The sequence below is a fragment of the Poecilia mexicana genome, unplaced genomic scaffold, assembly GCF_051168715.1.
Source record: "Poecilia mexicana isolate PSO_F unplaced genomic scaffold, ASM5116871v1 scaffold_21, whole genome shotgun sequence".
NCBI classification, from domain to species: Eukaryota; Metazoa; Chordata; class Actinopteri; order Cyprinodontiformes; family Poeciliidae; genus Poecilia; species Poecilia mexicana.
The window spans coordinates 15,415,004-15,427,136 of record NW_028263390.1 but is presented as its reverse complement, the minus strand read 5'-3'; the positions used below and the strand labels follow the sequence as shown (position 1 = coordinate 15,427,136).

The window sequence follows — 12,133 nt, the reverse complement described above, 5'->3', positions numbered from 1 at the left end:
AACCTTTGTCATAGTCTCACATCATTTTAAGCTTCTAACAGAATCCTCTAACATGATCTCAAATTGCCAATTTTCATTCATGTTCTCCCAAACTTTGACTATCACCACAGCGTGTTACGTGTGGCCAGTTTGATGTGAAAAGTCATGCTTTATGTCACTCCTAGCCAGTATTTCTGCTGCATCTTTAAAAGTCACGAAAAGCAGCAAATGTAATTTTTATTTTTACTTGTGTTTTGCAGATATTACACTGGAGAGATTAAATTAAATTCAAATTCAAATGTATGCCCCATTTTTACTTTATTTTATTTTATTTTATTTTATTTTATTTTTTTATCAGTAAAAACTTTGTAAACGTCTCATAATTTTTCCTTCACCTTCCTGTCACTGCATTGTATTGATCTATCACATAAAATTCCAATAAAGCAAAGTGTGAAAAAGTTCAAATGAGGCAAAGACGTTTTTCTTTTTTTTTTAAAAGCCCTCTCTGTACGGGTGACTTAAAAAAAAAAAGGTCCAAGGGTCACATGGGAGGGACAAAAATGTCAGAGAAGGCGATGATGGACTTACTAGGTCTGCATTTGTACCAGACAATGAGGTATTTACTGCTGCCAGGACACTGGTCCATCCCAAACACACGGCTGTTGACAAGGACTTGACAGCTCCTTCTGTCTTGGCACTCGTCCAACATTTTCTAAAGAAGAAAAGTGACACAGAGCAGGAGAGAACCAAAGGCAGCTTTAGAGGGAGAACAATAAACAAAAATGATGGTGAAATCGGGACCCTGCAAACCTAAACCCACTTCAAACAGGCTGGCTATATCCATGGAAAGCCAAGGTAAGAAAAAACGTTGGGAAACTCCACTCTTGTAATTTCCTGGTATTGTTTTTAATGCTCTGGTTTCGTCATCTGCATCCCAGGTGAGAACATTCAACAGTATCCTAGATTTATTTTTTCCCCCCCGCCCCCTGAGTTCCTCTGCACAGTGTGAGGTGACAGGGTAAACTTAGTCTGTTATCTAAGCTTCTTTGTCAATGTGAGAATTTAGTAATGCAGTGAAATATGGATATATTTGGGAGAAATTTTATGTATGTCTCCCAATATACCAACTTTATGTTGTTGCCTAAAACAAAAAATATCCAGGAAAAAATTTATCATGTAGCAAGACGAAAATCTGTCATTGATTAAACATACAAAAAACTGGTGAATTATTCAAGAGTTAAATAAGTTCCTATTTTAGCTTCTTTGTAATGTTTTATCAATATCAAATAAAAATTATCACATATTAAAAGACAAAAAAAGTGTCCATTTTGACATTCAAGTAAGTTTAGAGAAAATAATTTTAAACAGCAATAAAAGATTGTATACACATTTAAATTGTGCAGATTTAGCCTTAACTTTATATATACTGCATTGGCTTAACAAGACATTTAAACAAAACAACAAACTTCAACACAGTTATCTATAAATTCAACCAAGAATGAAGCTAACAACTGAATGAATGCTTAACAATATGTGTTTGTGTCTGCGTTGCAAAGCGGTGGTTTTAGTCCCACCGCATCCTAATTTGGGAAAGGATGCTGAAGCAAAAACTCCATGAAATTGCATTGTGCCGTGGGAATACACAAGCCTCTTTCCCATTTAAAGTGGGTAATTTGGCGGAAAACACCCCAACAAAGCATTACATAATCAGTGGCTTCACAAAAAAGTTACCCTTGTCCAATTTGACCACCTTGTGGGACACATTCTGCCACAGAAAGTTGGAGAGAAAAAGAAGTTTGTTTACGTGCTAAAACGGGACTAACAGGTGAGCAATGCCATGGATGAAACTGGAATTTGTAAAAGAGCTAAATCAGAATTAGAAACTAAAGAAGGACATTACAGATTATCACTTTGTCCTGGTTATTTACCTGTAGCGCGGTGGACACCGAACAATGTCGATCATCCTCCTGGGAGTGGTAGGAGCTCAGGAGTGCCTGGTAAGTTTGAGGACACTGTCGAGGATCAGAGGGCCTTTTTCTACCGTAGAAAGCTGATTGGACAGTTATGGTGGTACGGAGGGGACAACGAACAGACAGGAACTCTCCGTCGCAGGCCTGTTCAGTGTAGTTCCTCAAAACTTTGGATAGGCCGCCTTTAAAACAGAGAGAAGCCAGCACAGATGCATTTTTACAAAACATTGCAAATGTTTTCTTGGATCTCCTCTACTTTAATCCTTTAAACTGCAACAAATAGAAAAATCAAACATAATTTGCAGCTCACTGAAAATGTATATTATATATATATATATATATACCCTTTTAGCAATTTCATATTTGACAAGTGATGTTCACATATAAAATGTTTATTCTCCAGAAGTGCAACGTAAAGATATACCCCAAGGTACCCGAAGCTGAAATTGCAACATAAAGAGGTTTGAAAACTGTTTAGTCATATGAACTAACAAATATGCATGTCACTTTACTAAAATGTGTGTCATATTTTGAGAATCATACATGCAATAATGTAGAGCAATAACATGTTTTTGCTAGTCTATTACAAAACGTTCCAAATAAATTACAGTGAAGTTGTAATGAGAAAAAAACGTAAGACTATTAATGTGTAATACTCTTGCAAGACACTGCAAAATAAGCCATGCGCATTCTAATTTAAATGATCATTATTCAACAAACTAAATACATCTAACTGATCTAAAACTTCCTTTCATTCCAACTGCAAACACATTTAGCAAAAAGTCAATACACTCAAACTCACATAAACTCAACATGAACACAGCGCGATTCAATTATCCCTATTTGCTCAGCAGTATAAAAGAGGAAGGAACACACACACACACACACACACACGCACACGCACACACACACACACACACACACACACACACACACACACGGTGTATCCAAACACACACAACAAAACACTTGAACAAGGCGCTCTCACACATACATTGGCCCCTTATCACCATGGCCACAGTTAAAAGGAGGAAAGGAAACAGAGGAGACATTTGAGGGCTTGGAAAGGTCAGCCTCTCTCTAAAATAGAGATGCTTTTAGAAGTAGTCATTTCACCAACTAACAGATTTTTAGATGTGAAAATGGAAAAGGAGGGAATATGCAGTCAGTATTTATGTGGGAATGATTTGTATAACACCTGTCAAGTTATTAAAAGTTCAAGCCCCCCCCAAAAAAACAACAGTACCTGCCTTTGTTATATATATTATTTCTGATACTTGTAGGAACTGTCTATCTAATTCAAATTAACATGAACATTATCTCAAGTTAAAGGCTGTCTGAGCAGCACTTTTGTGACTTGGACATTTCATCAAGACATCGTTTCTCAAATTGTGATTGTTTTAATGATTTGGGCTTTGCTGGTCCACCCCCTCCACCTCCACCCACTACGATCTCCCACAACTGCATACACCCCCTGTCTACTTCTTGCCACATTCCAGAGTGAGAGGGAACTTGGCATTCCCCCTGGCAGCAGGACCACACACACACACTCACACACACACACGCAGGCGTACACACACATAAAGAAACAAAACATCAACACAAACAATGTGGTCAGGACAAGCCTGTTTGGCTCCTGAATATGGGACCTCTGGTGATGTTGTAACAGTATCGCATTATCCGAAGCTGGTTCCTGGCAGAGCCCCCTATCGTGGTATAACAGCGCATTTGTGTAACCAAGGAAACAGACAGGGTTAGGAAGGCAGTGAAACAGACTTGGATTAAGATAGCTTAGAGAAATTGCCATTTGGAGGTTTCTTCAAAGAGGCGTCCTTGTGCAACAGTTTCTTCACTATAACCGCTGTGATGGGCCTTACTCCACCCCAGAAAGGGGGGGCAGGGAGGGAAGAAAAAACAAACAGATTATCTCCAAAGAACCCTCAGGTGCTTTCTTAAGACTCCAAGTTGTCTCTTTTTCCCCTCCTGCTATTTCAGGAACATACCTATTGTTCGTCCTCCTTCTACCTGTTGAATGAGGGCTGCTTTAAAGACCAGCAAACCGGGCGGCTGTGTGGACACCACGGCCAATGACAGGTGTCCCTCAAAGGCAGACAGCTTAACAATAATGGAGGAACACCCAGGCATCTTCCTCCTCCCGTTCCCTCCGCCCTTTTCTTTTCATGTGGCTTCAAACTACTTCTTTAACTAGATCTCTGCCCTTTACCCCTAACAAAAGCTGTCACGCTATTTTGTCTACAGGTTTGTTTGTTCTGCCATTAAAAGACAGGAGGCTGCGGTGGAGAAGCTGCTCTTGTACAAACAGGTCACTTTTGTCTGAGCTCTTTGTTGATATTAACATGTTTAATCTCAATAGAGGGACCACTTGGATCTATTATAAACAAAGACAGACGAAGCTGCACCTGCCTTTTGTGTCTTAAGGCCCAACCGAGACGGGACCTTTTCCTGTGACGCAATTAAACCTGTCAGTCGGGTGTTCAGCTCACAGACCGTATAACTGGACCTTTAGCTTCTCATTTGTGGTCATGTGAGGACCCTTAAGTCTGACCCGGTGAGGGAGGAGGTCAGGTATGATGGAGATTAGTGACGAGTTACTGTGTTGTGTCAACAAAACAGAGAAGGAAGCTGCTGTGAGAAGTTTTCCTTCAAGCTCGCAGCTTTCCCACAACGTCACCTGTCTCGCCTTTGAGGTCAGCCGGGCTTTGACTAATTCAGTTTGTGGTCCAGGTTCATTCAGATTGTTGTCTTTGCTCATAATGAGTCTGCCAAGCCCGTAGAGAGAGAGAGAGAGAGAGAGAGAAACGTGGGTTTGACAACACTCTTGGCCCAGGTGGAGAGTCTAGTTTTCTGTTTGAAAGATGCAGTCTCTTCCTATTGGCTATCGCCTCAGTGCATGAACAATAGCAGCAGCTTTAGGTATAACTGGCATGTTGTTACAGTGTTAGCTTAGCACAGAATCTTATTGAAGAGCTTAGGCTTTTAACTCAGTTTATTATGTAAAGTAAACCTTCTTGCCCCCAGTACTAATGTATTACTCTGGTGAATATTAACAGATTAAAACCTGATATAATGCCACAAATATGGGTATTTACATTCACACTTAGAGATATTCAACAGGCTGCAGAAACTACAAGATTAGGCGGAAAAGTCCAAGTGCAGTGCCGGGCGAGAACATTCATACCCCTCAAACATCTTTTAAAATGTTGTCACAGTACAGTCACAAAATATAACATATTGTGAAGTAGAAAGTGATTTGTATATGGTCTTCAAAATTTTTAACAAACAATAATAATCTGAAATGTGTGGCATGCATTCCACACATGGTTTAAGTAGCATATAAGTGTGTGTTGAATCGTAAAAAGAAATCTGAATAAGTTCAGAGGGTACGAATACTTTTCCAAGGCACAACATATCATTAACTATACTTCAAAACATTTAAAAGCCATGAAATCCTTTCGTTTTTGCGAGAGCAACAAAAAAAACCAAAGCCTGCATTACGTACCATCATGCCACATTTAAGCATTTACAGCTTCATAAATTTATTGGGATTATTTTAAGCAAATTATAGCCATTAAACCATGAAAGGTTCCAAGACGCTGTGCTGCAGGCTTGCTGTGGGAGAAAGAATTCCCTTCAAGTGGTAACTTATAGGAAGCATTACCACTCAAAGAAAGACACATGCCACAGTTTTAGAGAGATGGGGGATGAAAAGTAAAACTTATACCACTTTATCATGGCAGAAAATGGCTACAACAAGCATGTAGGTGACTGCCTGAAAACTGAATTTAAAATCCCTAAAAGAGATATTAAGACACTGAAAGAATAAAAAAAAGGCATCTGCATTTGTAAAGATAATGACAAAACTTTCTAAAAGTCATAACTTTAAACCTTGAAGTAGCTACTTTTCTTAACTCAGAAGGCTGAACACACTGTAGCATCAAAACAATACATGCATCTTTTAGACGTCACATGAATTTTCCATCATTAAACCACAAGCTCAAAAGTGAAGAACCAAAGTTTCCACTATTACCACAACAGTAACACGTTTTCAAATGATAATGACAAATACCGAATGCCTTTCTACAGATAGAGTACAATGCTTACAGTAAAGCTCTTCAGATTGAAGGCTAAAAAATGCATTCCTAAAATACACAACATTCTTCTCCTTACAATAAATTAGTCTTGCTCTTACAGTCACGCCTTGGATTAGCCTACTTTCTAGTTAATCACACTACGGGGCAAAGAAAGCACAGGGGGGGGGGGATTCTGCAAAAAATGGATACTTCACTCAGAGCCCTTTTAAGATGCGGTGAAGCCCAGTAGGATTTTGATAAGAATCTGAATGTGCATGGGAAATATTCTGCAGCTTCAAATTGTGGGACAAGTCTTCAAAAAATTTGGTGGAAGAAAGTAATGTTTTAAAATTGGGGAAATAACCTAAACGATGTTCTTGAGGATGTGCTTAAAAATTCTAATTCAAGACGTTTTACAAGCATGTATTGTCAATATTTCATACTGCAGCATTTAACATTTAGGAAAATTGGCCCAAAGCTTCATCTATGTCAGCATTTTATGCTTGCACATCTTTTACAGCTAAAACCTATGAAAATGAAACCACCTGTTTGATCAGAACGGCAGTGGATTTTTGTTTTGGAGTCCTATGTTCAAACACAGAGGTAATCTTAAGTATAACCAAGGTCACAGGCTAACAATTAATTTTTCATCTGTGTTTTGGACTAGTGCCATTCAAGTCCAATCCTCATGTGCCAGTGACACAGGTTTCTGATGTCATGTTTCAACACTGAAACACTGAGGTGTTACAAAAGAATAATGACAATGTAATTAAAATACACAAGTAAGGGCACATTGCCATTGTACCACCACTATGGTCATTTAGTGGTTCTGCAGCAAATTCAGTTCATACTAGCTAAAAAAAAAACATAATAGTTCAATCCATTCCGGAATGGATTGAAAAATTTGACCCAAACAGAATCTAAAAATTTTTATGCTTCAATAAGGAAAACTAAGTTCAACGTTTCTGCACTCCAAGAGATTCTTACACAACAAAATGTAGTGGAGGACTATAAAAGTGGATTTTCTTTATGTCCCCTTTAAGCCTTTAAATTTGGACAGGACAACATAAAACAGAACTTCAGGGGAATTTGGACGCACACAAGTCATCAATCTAAATTCCACTTCATAGCTTTGCAGTTTAACAATCTCTACTTTGATATTAGCAGATGTGTCCAGACAGTCCCCTTTTAGAGTTTGCACACATAATTTTCGTGGTTTGATGTCTAAAAGCAAGTCAAGTGCAACCAAACAGGTATATCACATATTGTGTGCCAGTATACTCAGTGCATGATCTGTTTCACTTGAATAGAGGAGTTTCCAGCTGGACCTAGTCCTCCCTTCAAACGACTGTAGTGAGACTAGAATCTGGGAAGATTGGAGTCATTAAAACTGGAGACACAAACACAAACACCCCTGTTGCACAATCCGATGATTCCCCTGTGCCAACACAGACAGTTAAGCAGACACTCATAAATAAGCCAGCAGGATCACACAGAAGCAATCAGACATCAAACAGCTCTGCATAAATAACTTCTAACCCTGCCTCTGCCCCTACTTTGTCTGAAAGCTGCTCATTGATTATTTTCATGATGTATGAAACCAAGAGAAGCAGCTTGCAAGGCCTGGACTTGTAGACTGGACTCATTGTACTGTGAATTTTATGTCTGAAATATATTTAAAAGAACATAATGAGAAAGATTGGTAGTGAAAGTGAAAAAAAAAAAGAAACAGGATCCACAAGTATACTAATATGATAGTAAAGCAGCATAATATTGACAAGTTATAGGTATGTATCTTTAGGAACAAAATGATAAGTGAATAGGATCAACAGATTAAATATGCCCAATATAAAGTAAAATCAATACCTTGCAGGTCAAAAACAACCACTCTTTTTGTTATTCACAAGCTCTTAAGTCAATGAAACTACATCTAGATTTTTCAATCATTGCAAAGACTTAGTGAATTGTACTGGCCATGGCAAATGCCAACCTGGGTTGAAACTGGGCTCTTGGTCAATTTGCACCTTTGCCAATTTGCACTTCATTTTGCACAAATGCATTGCGCTTTTATCTATTCTTACTTCCATTTAATACCCATGCTTTATACACCTCCTGTCCACATGCTTTTTTATTTGATTGCAACAAAACCTCCCACGCCAGAAGGTACCATCTGGTACCCAAAAGGTCATTGGCAAAACATGCAAAGATACAAAATAGTGAAAGGGCAAAATAACCCGCAACCCTCATAAGTAACTCTAAGTCTGTTGTGACGAAAAGAGTTGAGCCAAAAGGCGAGCTTGATGATTTACTACACTTTAAATGTTACAATGATACTTATATTTGCGTGTTGCCTGAAAGAATGAGACCCAGTACAAACACGAAAGTTAGTGTCCTCTATGGAGTGGTTCTGGATACCCTAAAGCAGGGGTGTCAAAGTCAAATGGACGGAGGGCCAAATAAAAAATTTAGCTACAAGCCGAGGGCCGGACTGATCGAATGTTCATTGAAATTTTTTTAAATGACGCATATAGTCTAGTGAACCTAATTGAACCTACTGAAAACCTAACAAATATATTCCAATATGATCAGATAAATAAAGCAATATTTTCTTATGGCTCTGTCAGTAATCTTTAATTTTCAACAGACACAACTGAAATATTTTTAAAATATAATTGGATTGAAATACAATAAAATAAAGTGCAAAAATCTATTAATCCACATATGTCAGAGTCAAGGCATTTAGATGTGTCGCCGGCGAATTACGGTACTGCAAATTTAGATGTGTCGCTGGCGACACATCTAAATTTGCAGTACCGTAATTCCGCCACACGTAGCGCTAAGTGGAAAAATTCCAACGGTTTCTGAAAGGGGAGACGTTGCACTTTCCAGCAAGTATCGGGTTAATACGGTAACTTCGCAGCTGCAGCTGCAGAGAATGTAATTAATCCGGGGGGCACTCGTTTAATAGACGGTATATTTCGGCAATAACTTGGTGGATATTGAAAGTTCCGGTTGTTATGGATACATGGGTAAGTACATCATCTCACAGAACATTTAAAGAACTACTTACAGTTCAAATAAGGAAGATTTTTTTTTCAGACGTCGTGCCGGCTTGCTGCGGTCTGCGGGCCGGTTCTAATAATAAATCAAGATCATCCCAGGGGCCGCAAAAAAACTTCTCGCGGGCCGGATGTGGCCCGCGGGCCTTGACTCTGACATATGTGCCCTAAAGGACAGATTTAGGAGACTGGCTTATTGGTGGAGGTCAGAGTACTAGAGTAATTACAGCAAAGTACTAAACGGAGCCAGTTAATGTGATTTAAGCATGGAAGGAATGGATGCCTCCTGGAGACGTCTTAAGGGAAAGCCTAGTACTGCAACGGGGCATCAAAGGACACATTCTAGCTCGATGATCACAGAATAAGCCTAAATGTTTTTCCTTACACACATTAGGCAATCTCAACAAACAAAAAGGGAAGTTCTACTTGTGGGTCTGTTGCCTAAACTCTCCCCGAGGGGTAAATAGGTATAAAACATCTGCTGGCTTACAGTTGTCACCACAGCTTGACAGTGGCTGCAAAGTCTCCCTTAGGGAATCCTCAAGCATTGGTCCCACCCAAGCCCACTCATGACCTCTTTTAGCACGTGCCTTTCCTGGTGACCTCTGAGGGCCAAAGGGTAGCCAGGAGAGGGGACATGTTGCTCTGAGTTTCTGAGTATGTGTGCCGTGGGTTTCTTATCATTGGTGGGTGGCGGCTGTGGAGATGAAGGGTGAAAAGCAAGAGACAGAAAGGTTTCAGGAACACCCCTGCATGTCCAGACGCCCACAGACGGAGTCTAATGGAGGGGCAGACACACAGATTGAGAGAGGGGCCAAGAGAAGGACACATAAGTCATTTTAATGGTCATTTTTATAGCCTGGGAGAAGTGGGTGGAAACCAGACTGTCCGTTATTAACTGGAGCTCCAGCTTTTATTGCTGCAAAGTGAACGACAGATGGAGTCTTTCTCAATCATTCAAAGTGGATCGTGTTTAAGAGTCTAAACAGCATAAATCTGTGCCGTAAACCATATAAGTCTTAGCAAGACATTGTCCAAAACTTGTGCATTACAGTTGAAAAAGTTGAACAATAATAACTCCAGAAATATTGTTTTCAACTAAACTTTACATTAAGAAGACAATTTTAATAACTCAACGACTAAGTGAACCTGTGATTTCAAACCTTGACGAATAACGACCCAGAATGAAAAATGAAAATGGACAGTGCCATCCATCCATCCATCCATCCATCCATCCATCCATCCATCCATCCATCCATCCATCCATCCATCCATCCATCCATCCATCCATCCATCCATCCATCCATCGTCTGTATTGTGTTCTGACGGTCTTGGGTATAAACAACATTTAATAGAAGTGAACCCATCCTTTGCACAATGAAATTTACCTCTTCAAGTAATCCTCAGGCCCAGCCCACCCACACCCTTCCACAAAGGTTTGAACCTGCCAACAGCACGACAGTTAGCCTCTAGCAAATTTCAAACATGTGCGGAGAAGATGAGAGAAATATTTTCCTTAGAAAAAGTGAAGTGGGAGGGCATTGGGACGCTTCAGCTTCTCAAGGGGAATTAACAAGCTTATCTCAGGGGTTGTTCTTTGACAACAAGGAATAGAGTCACTCATGTGAAACAGAAAGTATGAAAAGAGGGGTGCAGCATGTCCAATGAGACTTAGAAGGGAGATCTTTTTCCTAAATACTTAAGTGGGGGGAGTTTCCTTTCGGTCCGGGAGCTTTTAGTTTGTAACTGTGGTGGTTATTCATCTAAATCTTTTAGTTTAAAAGATGTCACTCTGAAGTTTTTCAATCAAATTATTAAGAGTCTGTCTCAAGGTCAAAATGTAATTATTTTTTCACTTCCAGTTTTTTTCACTTAAGCTGGGCCCAAAACAATTGTTACCAACTGAAACTCCTTTCAGCCTCAGCTCTGCACTGCATTTGTTAACTAGCCAAATTTGTTAATGCCTTTTGCTGTGCAAAAAGTTACACAGCTGCCTGTAGACACTTGTGAACATCTTTCTCCTTCACACAACCTATCCAAGACATGTTCAACATTTCAGTTCACAAACATGAAGGATCATAGTCCTGCAGAGGTACACTTGATGTGTAAATACACGACCCAACCTGAACTAGTGATTTAACTGCTAAAGAATGAAGATGTTTTTATCTAACCTGCCAAAATGCCAATTGTGCTAAGATTTAAAGTTTCGGGAAGCAGCCCAATAAAAACAATCCTTCAATGGCCCACGCTGCAAAAGAACACTGCTCATCTGGCATGCATTCTAAAGTCTCAAATGTGTGTCCACAAATTGATTGGCCAAAAAAAAAAAAAAAATAATAATAATAATAATAATAATAATCTGGTTTTATTTTTAATTAACTGATATCCCCAAACACTGCTTTTCATTCAAGAGAGAGAGAGAGAAAAAAAACAGAGACCTAAACTAGCTATGCCAAAGGCTGGGGCAGATGATTGAAAAAGACTTCAATAAATCCTTTAATATACTATACAGCAACAAGTACACCATTCATCTAACAAATAACGTAAATAGAAAGAGACGGAATATGTATATTCGGACCTTATGCACAATTTCAATTGGGTTCGGGTTTGCAACTCATAAAAGTTATATTTATTTCCGAGTTTGAAGCTGAAAAAATGTACTGAAAACAGAAACCAGCTAAGCATGTGAGGAAAAGTTGCAGAAAAGTTGTGATAATACACTTGTAGCACCATCCTTGGGAATCAATATAACAACAATGGGTTTATATGATGAAGCCAGTCATATCAAATCTTCAGGTCAAATGTGAATTTATATGTTAAAGAAATATAGTGGTCTTTCCTGGGTTGAGAAAAAAGGAAGAAATGATGAGGAAGAGTAGCGAGGAGAGAGAGATTGATTAAATGGCAATGATGACAAATTATCACTTATGACTAAAAAAATTCAGCTAAACAAACAAGAAAATCTATCAGCCTTCAGGTAGACAGTAATTTCTGATCCAGTTCTGAAGAGCAGCGTTACATAAATGCACACCAG

At 39.0% G+C, this 12,133-nt stretch overlaps 1 protein-coding gene across 1 annotated transcript in view; it reads right to left on the bottom strand.

The window, feature by feature from the left end:
* eva1aa (eva-1 homolog A, regulator of programmed cell death a) overlaps nt 1–12,133 on the bottom strand; it is a 70,078-nt gene that overhangs the window by 46,705 nt on the left and 11,240 nt on the right. Inside the window, exons 2-3 of the mRNA XM_014991842.2 lie at nt 1,908–2,131; nt 568–691 (exon numbers count right to left, since the gene is read on the bottom strand). Coding sequence (XP_014847328.2) covers nt 568–691; nt 1,908–2,131 — 348 coding nt within the window. The remainder of the gene's footprint in view (nt 1–567; nt 692–1,907; nt 2,132–12,133) is intronic.